Source organism: Colletotrichum costaricense (genome assembly GCF_030867565.1).
Source record: "Colletotrichum costaricense strain IMI 309622 chromosome Unknown Scaffold_9.1, whole genome shotgun sequence".
NCBI classification, from domain to species: domain Eukaryota; kingdom Fungi; phylum Ascomycota; class Sordariomycetes; order Glomerellales; family Glomerellaceae; genus Colletotrichum; species Colletotrichum costaricense.
The window spans coordinates 268,277-285,463 of NW_026848238.1; the positions used below are offsets into that span (position 1 = coordinate 268,277).

The following is a 17,187-nucleotide window of genomic DNA, read 5'->3' on the forward strand; positions in this document are numbered from 1 at the left end:
GAGCCGGTGCTGAAATTGCATGCTCAGGTACGCCAGAACACTACTCAGAGAGGAGACTGAATGACCGGGTACTTGGGAAATGCAGGTGCGTAGACCTGAAATGTGATCAGTAAGATGTCTTATACAGGAAGTAATATATTGCAGGATACGTACCGACTTGCAGCGAGCATTGAAATCGCCGGTCAACCCCTGAATGGCAGACAACTCGTCCCCAGGGACTCCGAGCTTGACCAAAGGCCCGGACTGAGGTGACCCCTTGGCCCATCCAGGCCCGGCAGCCGGGTTCTTGATCCAGTCCACGAACCAACCATGGATGGAATCAGCCAACGCCTGCTGTGCCTCAGTTACGCCCGTAAGTGAATCGAAGCACTCGTTGCCTCCATGGAAGAAGGGCACCTCGGTTCCGTGTGTGGGTGCCGTGCCCGGAACCCCAACCACGTTGTCGTAAGCTCCGAAGAATCTATAGACCCAGGTGTCTTGCTTGGCACTGCGCAGGTCAAGCAGATAGTCGACGGCGCAGTTGAAACGGGCGTCACCATATTGGGCACCACTTCTGAGAGACTCTGTCTCGTAATCGGAAGCATTATACGCCGCTAGCAGAACGTCGTCTTCAATGTGTGCACTATCTGCATCGAAAGTGTTGATCCAAGAGCTGAAGTTGCTGTTTTCGGCGCCATACACCAGGCTGAAGATGGTGCCCTCACCATCAGAAGTTCCCGTAAGGAGGGGCACGTGTGATGCATACTGGCCGGCCGCAAACCTTGCAGCATAATCAGAGTGCCTTGTGACGTTATCAATGACGGGAGTGAACCACGTGTTGAAGGTCGAGTTGAAGTCAGCTGTCTGGAAAGCGTACGTGTCGACACTTCGCAGGCACTTGACTTGGTTATCCCCTGCCTTCGGACAGCCAGCCTCAGCCGCTACGGCGTCGAGTCCTTGGTTGACTGGCGCGTATCCTGGTCCAGACATGGCATTCGCACTCATCTGCACTGCTCCCTTGAGCCACGAATCTGGGTGGTTCCAGAGGTAGTGATCGACCTGAACTGCTCCGGACGAGTGACCGCCGAACACAATGTGATCGGGATTGCCTCCGAACGCATGGATGTTGTCACGGACCCAGTCAAGTGCCTTTTCGACGTCCAAAATACTGAAGTTTTGTGATTCCTCGGGAAACGTCTCGCTGAGCTCCGACGAGTGCGGCGAGGCAAAGATACTCTCGCGGGTATTGAAGTTGACGTATATCACACCGTTGCGGGCAAAGTTGGACCCTTGAAGTTGAGGATTGCTGCTGGAACCAGTGACCATTGCGCCTCCATACATGTACACGAACACAGGCAAGTTCTCGCCCGTCGAGGGTGCCCAGATGTTGAGGTTGAGGCAGTCCTCATCTTGGTGGCTGTAGAGAGTGCCGGAAATCGCTTGAGGGCAAGTAGGACCATGTGAGGTTGCGATCAAGGTAGCGTTGGACTTTGACACATCTTGCGGCGCCCTCCATCGGTTTTCGCCAGCTGTTGTGGCAGCGAATGGGATGCCTAGGAATACCGAGTTGCAACTTGCATCATGGAATCCCTTGACCAGACCTTGGGATATACGGGCGTGAGGCGCAGATTGAGTTGCGTTGCTGCAAGTGCTTGCAAGGACCGAGGGCATCAAGCCAGAGAACAACATGGCAAGGGCCGCAGCTGATGGCGACATGTCGTTGAAGTGCATATTGTGTCAATCGGCCAATACCTTCAAGATGTAGAGAACGTGAAATGCATATGGACACGATGGGATTCCCGGAAGAAAAGGAGATGGCTATCCAGCACCGTTTTCTTCAAGGTGGATATTAATTACAAAATACGACCTCGAGGCCTTGTCAACCCCACTGAAGACCGTTCTGGATTAGCCCATTACAACGGATTTTCGGTGATGTTGCAGCGATCTTCTAGGGAGTTTAGCCCTAGGCACATTTATGCTTCTTTTCAAAGTTTGGATGGACTTCTCTTCCCCAGATTCTGATTTTCCCTCGTCCTAGAATGATATTTTCCAATAGGGCTGATGGTAATGAATTGCACACTTCCAGGCATCCTCACATTCAACTGGGTTGAGGGAGCAGGGGGGAGGACGAGGTTACGTAAATCGCCATAAGCACCGTCAGCAAACCCCCTGGCATCACGGCTAACTTGCCAAATAGGGGAGAGGTGAGCGGGCAAAAACATGACTGGCTTTTCGAAAATATCGTCAGCTCATGGCCTCAATAGTCCGGTTCTTCTCGTCTTTCTCGAGCAGCCAAGATTCTCTACTTTGTCGCAACGATTTTACGGCGAGTAACTGGCGTTTCTCTCCTTGTTGACAGGCAGTGACTACAACTCGTCTTTCTCGTTTCTGGGCGGATCAAAAGTCTTCTTCTTCGTCATGCCAGCCAGGATGTCGACAATCAAGTCAGCGGCAGCGACGGAAGTTGTCTCGGCCACAGAGTCATAAGGCGGGCTGACTTCGACGACATCAGCACCAACCAGGTTGAGTCCTTCAAGACCCTTGAGGAATCGCTTCAACTCTCTCGTTGTCCAGCCGCCTGACTCTGGCGTTCCAGTAGCTGGAGCAATGCTCGGATCGAGGACTGTAGCGTTGTTAGTTAAACATTCGTCATGATGGGGCGGTCCCAACTTGCCATCAATGTCGATGGAAAGATACACTGGCGTATTGCCAACTGCGTCTCTGACTTTCTTGACGATGCCACTCATGCCAATATCGTCAATCTCATGAGCTTCAATTATGGTGAATCCGACAACATCTCTGTCAATTTCATAATCTTTCGGGCTCTGCACTATGTCAGATAAGTTGATCACTGTAAAACTAATGAGTCGCTACTCACGAAGAGCTTGGTCCTCAGACCGCCATGAACGCTGGTGCCCTTGCTGATGCACCCTTCCCGGCTCGCATGCCAGAAGAAGGTTCCATGGGTGATGGCAGACTGGTTCGAAACGATTCCCGTATAGCCTTCATAAGGATCCCATCTGCGCATGAGTGTTGTTAGTGGCTGATGACTTAAGCCAGTAGTGCTGAATGTGAGGAGTCTTACGTGTCAAGGTGCGAATCGAGATGAATGACGGAGATGGGACCATAAACTGTCTTCAGACTGCGAAGAATTGGCAAGACTATAGAGTGATCTCCTCCAAGGCTGATGATGCGGGGATGTTCCCATTCATCTAGAATGTAGGTTAGCGGTTGTGACTACTTTGCATGTCTGTTGTTGCCAACATCAGTGGACTTACTCTGATCGGTGGTCGGATGATAGAGAATCTGTCGATACGCCTGTTCCATCTGCTTAAACGCATGGCTGGCATCAAATGGCGTGATGGGCACGTCTCCACAGTCGATCTTTCACCGCGGCATTGTGTTAGTGCTACGTGATCCATGAAGATGTTCAGTCAGATAAGCCCTCACAATTTCCAGCCCCTGTTCGTAGGGATCAACCTCCCACACGGTGTTATAACTACGCCCTTTCTTCTCCCTGGACGATCCAGCCCGAATACCTCTCGGGCCGAAGCGAGCGCCTGGACGGTAGGAAGTAGAGGTGTCATAAGGAAAGCCCAGAACGGCAATGTCTAGAGGCTGGACTCGGGGTCAGATGAAACCTCACATGGCAATTGAGCTGCACATAATATACCTTATTATGCGACTCCGCTAAACAACGTTGCCATTCCAAGTGCGCAAATGTCACAGGCTGGGAAAAGGGCAGATCTTTGTCCAGATCTGGGGAGAAGCTTAGCTGAGAACCTTGCAAACAGCCGCCGAGACAGCTGAACATACCTTCAAGGGGATATTGATAGTTCGGGCCAACATTTAGGGCAGCTGCAAGGTCAGCACCCGCGCAGAGTAGGATTGCATCTGCAAGACGCATAGTGAACGTGAGTATTGGTTTTCTTGGCTTGAATGTTTCGCAATAGATCTGGCTTTGGTAGGTGACATTTTTGTATGATGCTCATCGTATGATTTGCTTAAATAATATCCGACAAGGCGCGCATGTTCAGATGACGACTGTAGTGAGGAGAACCAACGCCGATTCGAGGCCGATAGGTTGAAGCCTTGATGCACCTATGAGACGATTAGAGTTAATCAAGGGCAAGAGACTCCGACGGCTCCAACGGTCGGGAATAGGGCCCCCACATCGGTTAAGCCGACTCCTGGAAGTCGACTCCGATATCTTTGGGGATGTTTCACGCGCTATCATGGGCTAAGGCGCGCCTTTAGATAAGAGGTTGGCTTATCTCTTTGAGCTAGACGAATGAGTCGCGAATATCCTCAAAGTATGGTGAATCCAATATCTACAAGGTTCTTTGAGTATAAATATAAATGTAGCCGGGAGGTAACATGTCAAGTTGTTTGATGGTAGTCAGAGACTCAAGGTGAAGCTTTTCGGGAAAGCTTGTTCAATGAACCCCATCAACATCCCTGTCTCCGAACTTCTGCATCATTAACTCTCGAGCCGTCGCACTCTCCTTGTTGCGAACATCTGCAAGCAAATATGATGGGAACAAAGATAGAAGGCGACAGCGACAACAAGGTCGGAGGCCATGTTGCAGCATCATCTCATCCGGAATCCATTGAAGCTACGGAAACTGCGGAACTCTCGACCAAGCGCGGCCTCTCTGCCCGACATGCACAATTCATCGCTCTTGGTGGAACTATCGGCACCGGCCTCTTTGTCGGTTCCGGCAGTACCCTCGCCCGTGGCGGACCGGCCTTCCTCGTTGGCAGTTATGTCGTTATGTCAGCCCTGATCTACATGGTCTTGACTGCAGTCATTGAGATCTCGACGTACCTTCCGCTGCCAGGCGGCACCATGAACTACTACGGCAGCCGATATGTCTCGCGAAGTCTCGGTTTCATGATGGGATGGCTCTACTTCTACTCTTTTGCAATCTTCGTCCCCTTCGAGCTCACGGCATCAGCCTTGGTCATTGAGTACTGGAATCCGAATGCCAACAACGCCGTCTGGATCACAATCATGTTGGTAATGGTTGTCGGCCTCAACCTTCTACCTGTGAAGTTCTACGGCGAAACGGAGTTTTGGTTCGCTGGACTGAAAGTCCTGACCATTGTTGGTCTGTTGATCCTCTCAATCGTTCTGTTCTTCGGCGGCGGTCCATCCCACGAGCGACTTTATTTCCGGTACTGGAAGGACCCCGGCGCTACCAAAGAGCTGATCGTTCAAGGAGACGCCGGCAGATTCGTGGCCGCATTATCAACTCTCCTCAGCAGCGTGCTTCCATTCACTTTTTCGCCCGAAATGGTTGTGGTCACTGCCGGAGAAGTTCAGTCTCCTCGCAGAAACCTGCCAAAAATCGCCCGCAACTTCTTCTGGCGATTGATTGTCTTTTACATTGGCGGTACCATTGCCATCTCGGTCATCTGCCCGTCCAACGCACCGGCCCTTACTAGCGGAAGCTCTGGAGCCGCGGCTTCTCCCTGGGTTGTGGGAATCAAGAACGCGGGAATCAAGGGACTCGATAGCGTAATCAACGCCGTCGTGGTTACGGCCGCCTGGTCCGCCGGCAATTCGTTCCTCTATCTGGCAAGCCGATCTCTGTACTCAATGGCCTGTGAAGGCAGCGCCCCGCGGATCTTCAAGCGATGCACCAAGCAAGGAGTTCCCATCTACGCCGTCATAGCCAGCTCGTTATTCTCGCTTCTGGCTTACATGAACGTCAACTCCAACGCAGCAGACGTTTTCAACTGGCTGCTGAATCTCGTCAACACTGGAGGTTTCATCTCCTGGGTCTGTTGCGGAATCATCTACATCCGCTTCCGAAAGGCCTGCGACGTTCAGAATTTACCGAAATCAGCTCTTGTCGCACGATCCTTTTTGCAGCCTGTTGGGTCATACATCTCGCTGATTATGTTCGGACTTCTGTGTCTTCTCAACGGTTTCACTGTCTTCTTCCCATCTCGCTGGTCCGTGGCAGACTTTCTCTCTGCGTACATCGGACTGCCTTTGTTTATCGTTATCTACTTTGTCCATCGATTTCTACATCGCGCTGATTCCTGGGCCATCTCCTCTCATGAGGTGGACCTCAAGACTGGACTCGCAGAGTTGGAGGCAGAAGAGTCATTGGAGGAGCCCAAGGAAGGGTTGCGAGCGCGGTTCAAGCGCCATGTAGGTCGATCTTAGGATGATGACAGATGCAGGAGTGATAGGGCGTCGCAGTCTCCTGCCCGACTCCGATAGGCGGCTAAGTCTAAGAGGCTTGACAGTCATAATGATTTAGGTGCTTGATAAGACACTGTGTAATTTGAGATTGAGAATGAATAATATTAGACAAGTTTCTCGGCTTCAGTACATTGAATAGCCACCATCTTCCCATTCCAGTCCCTTTTACCTACCTTAGCCTCGCTACTGAACTGAACTGCCACGATGCAACAAGCCAAAGTCCTCATAGTGGGCTGCGGTTCTGTAGGAACCATGTGTGCGTTTGCTCTTCAGAAGTCCGGAGACGCCGAGGTCACTGCTATTCTCCGGTCCAATTATGATCTAGTCCAGACCCAAGGCTATCACATCCAGAGCATTGACCACGGGGAAATTGCTGGCTGGAAACCCCATCACAGTGAGTCGCTTAATATCAGTTCGATTCCGTCCCAGACGTAATGATACTGACGCGCCACAGTGGAAAGACATCTAGAAGACGCACTACAGCATGGCCCTTTCGACTTTGTCTTGGTGGCTACGAAAAACTTGCCTGATGTGTACTCGATCCCAGATATCATTGGTCCCGCGATTGCACCCCAGACATCAATCGTGCTCGTTCAGAACGGCATTGATATTGAGCCACCATTACTCGAAGCCTTTCCGAACAACATCTTACTCTCAGGCGTCCCGCTGATAGGATGCGAACTCCACGGACGCGAGATGTTGCATAATGACCCAGATATTCTTCAGCTTGCGTACTGGCCAAATCCAAAGTTTACACCTGAGAACCAGAGCACCGCGTGCGCCGCTTTTGCTCGGATTTACAACAATGGTGGTGCCAAATGCAACATCCAGACGGATATCTCTTGGTTCCGATGGCGAAAGCTCATCTGGAACGCTTCTTTTAACACCGTCTGTGCCATAACGAATTTGGACTCGGGCGCCATTCAGGATGCTGGTGGTCTGGACACCCTGATCCGCCCAGCCATGAGAGATGTTGTGGCAGTTGCCCAAGCAGCGGGGCATATCTTCTCCGATGAGATCTTGGATGACATGGTTGCATTCACGCCCAAACAAGCCCGTCTGAAGCCGAGTATGCAGGTTGACGCGGTGAGGCAGAAGCCAATGGAGATCGAGGTGATCTTGGGAAATCCTATCAAAACCGCGAAGAAACTTGGCGTGCTGGTTCCAACTTTGGAATTTCTCTACAGCCTTTTGCAAACCAAGCAGTGGAGTTTCTTGAATTTGGAGGAGTGAATCTTGTTTCCCATATTTCTTATGTGCTTATCGCAACCTATGTACAAGAAAAATATGATTTTTCCATTCTTCGTTCCCTGTGTCGTTAAGAAGTACATGTAAGCCTCCTAGCGACGGATGTGCACTCTCATGTTCCCGTTGCCCCAAGCGTTGTTCTGACCGAAAACGAGACTGCCACGGGTGCAAGCGTCCATGATCTGGCCTGCCGACCGGGCAACATTGCCGCAGGGACTGGATGTGTCCCTGGGAGGGTTGCCACCGGTAGCAACACCGGCGATCTGAGCCTGGCCACGGTGGCAGAAGACAGTGGCGCTGACGACGGCCTTGCACTCCACATTGGCGCGGGCAGCGATGAAGTCGATACACCAGACGGCATCAGCAACCTATCATAGGCAATCAATGTCAGTGAATGCCTTTCATGAAAATACCATGATTCATCGTCGTGTGGTGGTTACAAGACCCTTTCGTGGTAGGCTGGCGGAGGAATAGCTCAGAGTGACTTACAGAGGCAGCGTTATCGTTGTCGTTGAATGTGCAGCTGACATCCTGCTGGCGCTTCTCAAGACCATCTAGACAGTGACAAGTCAGCCATTGGTGGTTCTAGTTGCAAGGCAACATTAAGACAACAATGTATCACGAACCGCTTGAAGTCTGGTTGAATGCGAGAGCCATGGCCTCCTCGGGCGAAGGATGTTGCCCGTTGGGGTTGGCAATGATATCCTCAGCCCACTTCTCGAAAGAGAAGGGAACGTTCTGCTCGGTGGCCTCGGCAGCAGTAGGGGCGGCGGCAATGAGAGGGATAAGGGCCAGAAGGCCGGCGGCGCGGATGAAGTTAACCATTTTGTCAGTGAAGAGATATTATGTTAGGTTGTTTGAAGAATGATGAGTTGTGGCAATGATCTGAAGAGAAACGACGCAGCTAGGTGTCCGCGATAGAGCTATTTATACCCACCGAGATAAAATTCTCGAGGTGCCTTGAGAACTCACTGAGGAGGGCGTTAGACGAGAGGATGTCACGCTTGCCACTTCTGGAAGTTTTATGGACATCTAGACCTGCACCGCTGTCGAAGGAAGGATCTAAAGTTTCCGAGGAAGGCTGGCTCAGCTGCAAGGAGTTGGATCCTCACGATGGGGCTGACATTGCCGCAAATCGTTAACTGGGAATCCAGTCTAATACATGCACGGCTTAGTCTCTTGACCGGACAACTTCAATACACCTCACACTCACCATCAATGAGTCCGTGTTAGCACGTTGGGGAGCTCATATCTAAACCACAGAACCCGGTAAAGTCTTGGACGTGGATATTGGCAATCTCTTACTTCTGTCCAATACTCAAGTGATTACGTGGCATTTCTTTCGTTCCCCGATATCTGCTAAAGCTTGATTTATCGCATTTCATTCTCTGCCTGACATGAAGTCTTCGTTTCCTGCGAAAATAAAACTTGGTGTCTGGTCGCCAAGCCTCGGCTCCCATCTGTGACCTGGCAGCCCCAGTCTCACAGTAAGATCAACAAACCCATCGGCAGCAACGGGTCAGAGTGGCTACCCTTGGCAACTTGCCATTATCTTGAGCTTAGGGCTAGACTATAAGCAATACGAGGAACACACCCATGGTTACCAGAGCCGGAAAGAGCCCAATTGGACATCTCGCAATTGAACGCGAGGATCTTACTTAGGCACCCGCAATCCGAGATCTCGGCAGGTTTCCCATAGGCTCGCTCGGGTGGCATAGATTAAGTTGAATGGGTCTCGGCACGACCCAGTGGCGGTGTATCAGCACTTGTTGAAATAAGCAGGTCCAAGGCGGGGAATTGGCTTTTAGAGGCATAGGGCGGAAGGACCCGCTGAAACGGTCCGAAGCGTGATACTTTTCAAGTTGTTCCCCTCAGTTCTGACTGCGAGGAACCCTCTCAAGAACCTTCCAGTGCTCAACTTCACATCGTCGCGAGAACAGTGATTTATGACAATCAAGTCATGGGGCCGCAATTTTACCCTGGTATCGTTTGCTACCGTCCTTGAAAGAAAAGAAATTATTTGGATTCATCAACCCCAAGAACAATATATCGGAGACAACCACCCAGCATACCTAATGGGGGCCAGGTAAGCTCTTCACAGAGTCCAAAAGTACATAAAACAAGCGGAGTATACTTCCTATGTTATTTTTTCCCCAGAAGAACGTAAGAGTTGGATAGAAGTGGTTTGATGCTGGACTTTAAGAGATAACCGGTGACAATCCAAAACCCTGGTACATTTTAACTTTTTCTACTCTAGAAGGCCACCCAACAGCCCAACAGCATTTTCGCGGGTCTTCAAGGATTTCTTAAGCCAGCAATTCCCATTATACCCCCCTGTGGTGTCCAGATTTCGATTGAAAACTGCTGCAAGGCACACTCTGGACCCCCTATATCGATTGTATGACGCACAAGCCCTCAAACAATCTAAATACGAGTGGGCCACAATGGCTACTATGTCGTTCGTTTCCCCTGGTCCGTAATTCGTCCCGCAATGAACCGTAAACTTTGCCTCTTCGTCGCATAGTTTTATTGTTTCTGATCTGCCGTCTATGTTGGAGCAGTGAGGGTCGAGTATCTCTATGTGTTGTGTTGGCACCTCTGATGAGTTTCCGGTGGTTGAGGACACGACAGACCTGGTCGTTGATCATTAGTCTATTGGACGTCTCATCACTTGTCAACTTTATAAAAAGGAAGTCATACTCTCTCGCTTTTTTAACAGCCAACGTGCCACCCACACCACCGCCAATAGCTGCTGTCACCAAAACCACGACCAGCAAAACACTAAGAACGAACGTCGCTGGCCTCAATCCGAGGATTGCACGCTTTTTTGTCGAAGAGTCTGGGATTTTCGATTCCAGAACATGCTGAACCGGATGATCACATACAAGAGCCACTTGCTTATGGGTTTTGTCAGGAGAACAGGCCTCGGGGTTATCCGGAATGTAAGCCTCAGGGCCGGTAGAGTCCATCATGTGCTCTTGTACCCCCACATGAAGCAGCGCATGAAGTCTCAGACTCTCAGTCATAAAAGAAGATAGGAGCAGATATTAGTGTCAATGGAAAGTGAACCGATAGAAGAAATAGGACGGATGGAATAGAGGGAATCAACGACCAAGTATTGAGCTAATAATGAACTCAATGGTGTCAATATCGGCTGGTTATTCACACAGTACTGTGTAGTCTTTGTGTCCTGGGAAATCAAGAGCTAACAATTTCTCGACTAATTCGTGGGGTTTGAAACATTGCTGACCTTCAGAGAGGCCTGATGATCGCTCGTACAACCTGGACTGCCCTTATGTGTAACTAAGTGTACGACATACCGTCAAAGAGACTGAAGTCTAACACACTTACTGTAGCGCATTGCTTACTTGGGGAAGTACAAGCACCTGAAGCTCGGAGAGAGTCTTGTACATGTCTGACTGTGCTAAGAGAATCAGGCCGGCTAGGCTTGAATGCTAGGGCTGTACTACACAGTGTATCGTTCTTTGTACGCGTTAGTCGTCAATCAGTTGGACAGCGTGTCAGGCCATTTTGCGTCAAAATCGTTTATCGAATCAAACAAAACTGAGCATTTGAATTACAATGTGCGAATTCTAGCAAACCAACGATCTCGCATAACTTTCAGAGTCAAGGTCGCAACGTGAAAGCGGAGATAAGAGAAATTCCGGATGTGATGCACAACGATACTTTATACCTCAAACATTTGTTGAATATAGAGAAGTGAACACCACCCGCCAGACAAAGAACGTTCAGTAGTCGGATGTGGTGCGACAAACCTCAGTGATTCTAAGATGTACTCAATCCTAGAACATCAAGTTAAACGATACTTGTGTGTTGGTTCGCGTCAGCTGTTGTCGACATCAAACTATCAATCATGTAGCAAAGGGATGTGAACCTAAGGTATGTGCGTGTCTTAAACCCACAAGGGAAGTCAATGATAATTCGGGGGCAGACCTTAGTTAACAACATAGAAATCTCCTAGATGGGTAATAAAGCCAGTTCATACCCATAGTCCGGCAAAAACATCATCCACATGAATTCCGGTGTAGTTGAGCGAGAGTTACGCTCACCTCTCTAGATGGCCGCTGAGCGAGTGTCCAGACGAGTCGCTTGCTGGCGGCTGGTACATCATACCTATAGGGATGTTTCATTGGTGGTCCCCATGATTGCTGTCACGCTTCTAGAGACGAAGGAGGCCGAGTAAGTCCATGTTTTGTTTGTAGTCGGAAGTGGGTTGGCCTGCACGACTTGGTGAGGTGGACTGGAAGGGGCCGAGGTCCGCACGCTATGTTAGAGAAAACTGCGTCAGCAGATTGATACCTTATTTAAAGGCAGCGACCATCGCAAGGCACGTCAAAACCTCAAAGTCTGGGTGACTCCATCGCACTCTCTTTTGCGCTATACAGCAGGACAGACCTTCATTTCTACGAGCGACAAGGAGGATCAGAACTGTTTGTAAGTAAAGGCTATCGACTATGTTGTATGAAGGTCAACAGATGCCTGTTGCTTATAAACTGTAGAAGTCCTTGGTTCTATCCGAGTAAGGACTAATGGTCTACTCAGGTGTAGCGATCATAATATTTACAAGAGGAGGGGACTAAATGCTCAATCTAGGATGCCACCCACAGCAGAATTATCAGATATCGACCGGGGACTAGTCGCATTCTTGAGCCAACAATTCCCATTGTTTGGGCCAACATTACCCAGATTCGCATTGAAGGTCGCCGCGACGCATGTTCTCGACCCTGAGTTGCGATTATATGATGCACAAGCCCGGAGGCAGTCCAAGTACGAATAGACTACAACGGCAACAATGTCTAGAGCTCCTTTTGATCCAAAACTCATGCCACAATGCATAACGAATTTGGCATCAACATCAGAAAGTGCAATTGTTCTCGTTTCGCCCTCCATGGCGGGACAGGGGAGCTGAATTTTCCCTTGTGTTGGAACTACTATCGGGCTATCGCTGTCCGTCGATGCAGGGACCAGCGCGGTGACTGTGGTCGTGACAACTGTAGTTGGCGATGCTACGGACGACATTGCATCGCTGAGAACCAATCATCAGAAATTTGTGGCGGAAGGGAATTGACATTGGATCATACTCTCTCGCTTTTTGGACCGCCAGTGAACCCCCAACGCCACCACCAACAGCGGCTATCACTATTACTGTAGCCAATAAAACACTAAGAACAAATGTCGCTGGCCTCAGTCCGCAAATAGTACGTTCTTTCTTGACGGGAATCGAGGAATAAGTTTCAGGCGTGGTCGGCGCATAGTACGATGATTCATGTTGCCGCGGTTGTTCGGGAACTACTTGTTTGTGGGAAATATGAGGAACGTACGTCTCGGGGCCGGAAGAGTCCATCATGTACTGGAACTTCTGTGTTCAGGATGAAGGAAAGGCATGGACTTTGTTCTCGAGAACGTCATCCAGGAAGAAGAGAAGAAGAGCAAGAAGAAACAGAAAAAGGGCACGTTAAGCAAACTGACGCCGCTCAAACAGCAAGGGATGGCTTATGTAGTATCTCACTCACTTACAAGGAGACACAGGATCTCGAAGGATCTTGCGGTCATTGGTACTCTCTCGACATTTGTGGAAGTCGGAGACCAGGGATCCAACCAGAGCTGCGCACATGTCTCACTGGGCTGTGAGGATCAAGCAGGCTGAACTAGGCGCAGAGACTGTGCTACACACCATCATGGCATCTCGCGCATCTATTCGTCCGTTTTGCAGCATGTGAGACGGCTTGCATCAAAGTCATCGATCCGAACCAATCGTTCTGATTTGGGGGCCAAAAGTCCAACCTGAAGCTGACGCCCAGAGTTCGTTGAAATTAAACATAGTCAACCTCAGGGCTTGGCAGGCAGGGTTTATCTGATGATTCATAGGCCCCTTTCACCTGGCCAGAATTTGTCTATTTACGATCTGCCTTGTGTAGAAAATCGATGTTGACTGATAGCACTTGGTGACATTTGACTGCACAGATGCCCTACCTGCCCCGCTATATTGTGCCTATATTCATAAATCGTCAAACTGTGCGCTTTCAAACATGGCAGCTTCGGGCTCACTATGTTGAAGGAACTCCCCGTCTTTTTTTTTATGATAGATTCACTCCGATTCTCGAAGCTAGAGAGGCTACCGAGAAACTATCTGTAGCTTGCACGTGTTTCTAACAGTAAGTAGACGTTGAAAGTCGCTGGTGTGCCTCCGAAAGTCATGCAATGCAACAAAATTAGATCTTCCCCTAAAGTCCTCTTCAAAGCCAAGTTTACGAGAGAAAGTCTCCGCCTGACATGGCCAGTTCATATTCGTAATCCGGCTGGAACTCCAACCACATGGCCTCAGGTGTAGTCAACCGGTATGTATACTCAGCTTCGGCATCAGGACAAAGGTGCTTCTCGATCCCCGATGCTACAGCAGCCTCTGCAAGAAGCTGTATGCGACAGGAGTTTTCCATCAGGGTATACAGGAACGCCGCCTCATCGACGGTCTTCCCTGTCGTCAAGAGACCATGGTTCTTCAAGATGGCACACCTTTTGTTGCCTAGAGCTGTAGCTATCCTCTCTCCTTCCGAGGCTTCGAATGCAATGCCGCCAAACATGTCGTGAACGGCATGATCTTTGAAGAATGTGCACGCGTCTTGGTTGAGCATTTCCAGAGGTCTCCCGAAGGCTGACCATGCCTTGCCGTGGATGCTGTGGAAGTGGCATGCTGCATTGACGTCGGGTCGGGCTTCGTGAAGGGCGGAGTGGATGTTGAAACCTGCGTTGTTGATACATGCCTACAAGAACCGACGACGTTAGTTGGCTGATCCGCGAATTCCGGGTCGACAAAGGTACGATAATCTGGACTCACATAATTTCCACCAATAATTTCTCCCTTCATATTGACATGGACCATGTCACTCGCTTTCATCAGACCAAAATGGCGAGCAAGACTAGAAACATCAAAACATGGTAAGAAAGCTGTGTTGTAGGTCGCTGAGGATGGTGCAACTTACGGGTTGATCCAAAAAGTTTCAGGGTCGACCGGGTCACGAATCGAGATGTGACCCGCCGTACCTTCAACATATCCCTTGCGAGCGATCACTCGAAAGGCACCGGCCATACGTTCCAGCATCCATTTGCGTTCTTGATACGGATCTGGGAATTTGGGAATGCCCTTGATAGGAGCACTTCTGCCAATGGTTGCACCGGTTCCATCAATAGTTGACAAGCCATCCATGAATGTGTCTTCGACCCTTGGGCGGAGTGCTTGCATCTTGGTGCTCTGATGTTCTGTTACCGAGGCTCGCGTTTGGATGGATTGCAATACGGTGGTAGCTGTAGCCATTTTTAGTATGTCAGAGGCAAAAGAATTGACTCCTCTGGATGTAGAAAGTGTTATGGATTCAATTCTGTACAATTTGACTGAGAAAACTTCAATCACGAGACAGCTGTGACACCGACTAGATCGATCCTGTTATCGTTCTGGGCTTCTTGTGAGAGCACCATGTCATGGATTCCAACTACCATTACAACACCCCAGAATCCGAACCCAGGGAGGCGAACCGACCAGATGGAACCATGCAAGACATTTGCCATGCGTATCACTGCAAGAGATCCCGACTCATTCCAGCTACGTGGAACTACTAGCCCGGGCAGCTGACAGCGACGCCTTATCTTGACGCCATCTTCAGCCCAAATTGGCTAAGGTGGATCCTGTCGGAGTCTCTTTCCCCATGACATTCTTGCGGGCGTTGTCTTATCGCAGCGCAATACAATAATTGACAACTTCGGAATTACTCAATACTTATCTGCTAATTGTCTCAGTTAATCTCGTATGTTTGATTCTTACCTTAGCTGCAGTTACGTGAGCGTAATAGCCTTGAGAAGTTAGTCGTGGTCAGACAACGCCATCGCAAGATATCATTTGTTCCTTCAGTCATGTTGAGAAGTCATCCCTATAGGGAAGGAAACGACGAAGACAATACCATCATAGAGGAGGGGCGATCTGCGCAGCGATTGTGCTTTGCATTCGAATACAAAGCGACGGCTTCCTCGGACACAATGCTTTCCTCGCCAGTCCATCTGCTGGGGCTGGCACGGCACATCGCATCGTCACCACGGTCACTTGGATATATTTAAACGTTTTATCTTTATACTCCATCGTTCATCTACATTATGTCTACAGTATCCATCACGCCTACAGCTGCTTCAACTCAAGGCCCTTGGGGCCGTGGCCTTGGACTCTGCTCCGGACAACGGGAACCCGACTATGATCTCTTGCAGCCCTTCGAAACCATGCCAGAGGAGATATCTGGTTCAACCGTATGGGTAAAGGAGGAGCTGAGTCAAAACACTGGGCGCTGGCTTTATCATTTTACCGAAGATCAGGTCAAACACGTCATTGCTGCCGTCCGCGATATCGAAAACCGAGGCTTTCAACTCTCTGAAGTCGACAAGACAACCTTCGAGCTCCCTGGCCCCTTTAAGGACTTTCTATATAGAATTCGAGACCAACTGATCAACGGCATCGGCTTCGTCGTGCTACGTGGTCTTCCCGTCGAATCTTGGACAACCCGACAAGCCTCGATCGCGTACCTAGGCATCGGTTCCTACATCGGCCGCCGATTGAGCCAAAATCGTCAGGGACACATGCTCGGACATATCAAAGACCTTGCTGAAGGCAAAGAAGTCAACGGGGAAGGCAGAATCTACCGTACGCAGAAAGCTCAGACGTACCACACGGATGAAAGCGACATCGTGGGTCTGCTTTGTCTTCACCAAGCGATGGAAGGCGGAGAGTCACAGGTGGTCTCCAGCCACAGCATCTACAACACTCTAAGACGAGAAAGACCAGATGTGCTACGCCAATTATGCCTGCCACACTGGTTCTATGATAGAAAGGGGGAGACGAGCGAGGGAGAAAAGGGGTGGATGCGTACTCCGGGCTATTACTATTACAAGGAGAAGCTCAGCATGAAGTGGGACTCTTACTATGTCGGAGCGCTGCAACGCTTCTGGGATGCTGGGCTTCTTCCACAGTACACGGATGCCCAGCGTGAGGCAATCCAGGTGATGGAGGAGATGTGCCGCCGACTATCGTTGGAAATGACGCTGCAGCAGGGCGATATCCAATTTGTCGCCAACACTCATAACCTTCATGCGCGATCTGCGTACAAGGATGATAACGATGTCACGAAGAAACGCTGGTTACAGAGACTTTGGCTTGCTACCTCAGAAGAGGAGGGCGGATGGCCATTGCCGTTTGCTGATAGTCGGTATGCTAAAAGAGGGGGTGTTCAAGTTAACGATACTCCTGAGTCGTATCCAACAGAGGCTGAGTAGGCAATAGCTACGCGTATTCTAGTTCAAAAGGACTAGAGAGTGAAGCTCTTCAGCATTAAAATATCTGTGAAGTCCGGTATTGGAAGAGAAAATTGTGTATGATATGTCATAAGAATAAGATTCATTATCATAGGTTCTTTAATCTTCACGGCGCTCCTTTGCGCGGTATTTATTCTCTTCTCGGAATCAGGCGACACCTTGCCTCGTCGTAGTCTAATCCGGATGAGGTGATCGCGATCATTAGTCACCTAGCTTGCAACAAGGTTTAAGGACCGCACTGTGTTCGGAACACAAATTCGCGCAAACCTTCACCTTGAACACATACCTAAACAGTGCTTAGCGGGGTAAGCTTTCCGTGATAACACCGTATCCATCAAGAGGCCCTGCTTATCTCGACGCGGTCCGAGAAAGGT

The 17,187-nt window shown here is 49.8% G+C and overlaps 8 protein-coding genes across 8 annotated transcripts; 2 read left to right on the top strand and 6 right to left on the bottom strand.

Annotated features, from left to right (window-relative positions):
• Positions 1–44: 44 nt before the first annotated feature.
• CCOS01_08904 (carboxylesterase) lies at positions 45–1,710 on the bottom strand (the record flags this gene model as incomplete). Its single annotated transcript, XM_060457064.1, has 2 exons — positions 45–95; positions 154–1,710. The coding sequence occupies 2 exons, from the start codon at positions 1,708–1,710 to the stop codon at positions 45–47; spliced, it is 1,608 nt and encodes a 535-aa protein (XP_060311764.1).
• A 635-nt stretch (positions 1,711–2,345) lies between these two features.
• CCOS01_08905 (agmatinase) lies at positions 2,346–3,886 on the bottom strand (the record flags this gene model as incomplete). Its single annotated transcript, XM_060457065.1, has 7 exons — positions 2,346–2,804; positions 2,858–2,999; positions 3,065–3,191; positions 3,258–3,363; positions 3,430–3,597; positions 3,653–3,738; positions 3,796–3,886. The coding sequence occupies 7 exons, from the start codon at positions 3,884–3,886 to the stop codon at positions 2,346–2,348; spliced, it is 1,179 nt and encodes a 392-aa protein (XP_060311765.1).
• Positions 3,887–4,510: 624 nt separating this feature from the next.
• Positions 4,511–7,429, top strand: CCOS01_08906 (amino acid permease; the record flags this gene model as incomplete). Its single annotated transcript, XM_060457066.1, has 3 exons — positions 4,511–6,142; positions 6,470–6,590; positions 6,651–7,429. The coding sequence occupies 3 exons, from the start codon at positions 4,511–4,513 to the stop codon at positions 7,427–7,429; spliced, it is 2,532 nt and encodes an 843-aa protein (XP_060311766.1).
• Positions 7,430–7,536: 107 nt separating this feature from the next.
• On the bottom strand, positions 7,537–8,269 carry CCOS01_08907 (uncharacterized protein; the record flags this gene model as incomplete). The annotated part of the gene is made up of 3 exons (XM_060457067.1): positions 7,537–7,812; positions 7,934–7,998; positions 8,071–8,269. 3 exons carry the CDS (start codon positions 8,267–8,269, stop codon positions 7,537–7,539), a joined length of 540 nt encoding a protein of 179 aa, XP_060311767.1.
• Positions 8,270–9,991: 1,722 nt separating this feature from the next.
• CCOS01_08908 (uncharacterized protein) lies at positions 9,992–10,416 on the bottom strand (the record flags this gene model as incomplete). The annotated part of the gene is made up of 2 exons (XM_060457068.1): positions 9,992–10,021; positions 10,078–10,416. 2 exons carry the CDS (start codon positions 10,414–10,416, stop codon positions 9,992–9,994), a joined length of 369 nt encoding a protein of 122 aa, XP_060311768.1.
• Positions 10,417–12,049: 1,633 nt separating this feature from the next.
• On the bottom strand, positions 12,050–12,484 carry CCOS01_08909 (uncharacterized protein; the record flags this gene model as incomplete). Its single annotated transcript, XM_060457069.1, has 1 exon — positions 12,050–12,484. One exon carries the CDS (start codon positions 12,482–12,484, stop codon positions 12,050–12,052), a length of 435 nt encoding a protein of 144 aa, XP_060311769.1.
• A 1,229-nt stretch (positions 12,485–13,713) lies between these two features.
• Positions 13,714–14,777, bottom strand: CCOS01_08910 (L-fuculose-phosphate aldolase; the record flags this gene model as incomplete). Its single annotated transcript, XM_060457070.1, has 3 exons — positions 13,714–14,226; positions 14,301–14,382; positions 14,446–14,777. The coding sequence occupies 3 exons, from the start codon at positions 14,775–14,777 to the stop codon at positions 13,714–13,716; spliced, it is 927 nt and encodes a 308-aa protein (XP_060311770.1).
• Positions 14,778–15,607: 830 nt separating this feature from the next.
• On the top strand, positions 15,608–16,774 carry CCOS01_08911 (taurine catabolism dioxygenase TauD; the record flags this gene model as incomplete). Its single annotated transcript, XM_060457071.1, has 1 exon — positions 15,608–16,774. The coding sequence occupies one exon, from the start codon at positions 15,608–15,610 to the stop codon at positions 16,772–16,774; it is 1,167 nt and encodes a 388-aa protein (XP_060311771.1).
• Positions 16,775–17,187: the final 413 nt, after the last annotated feature.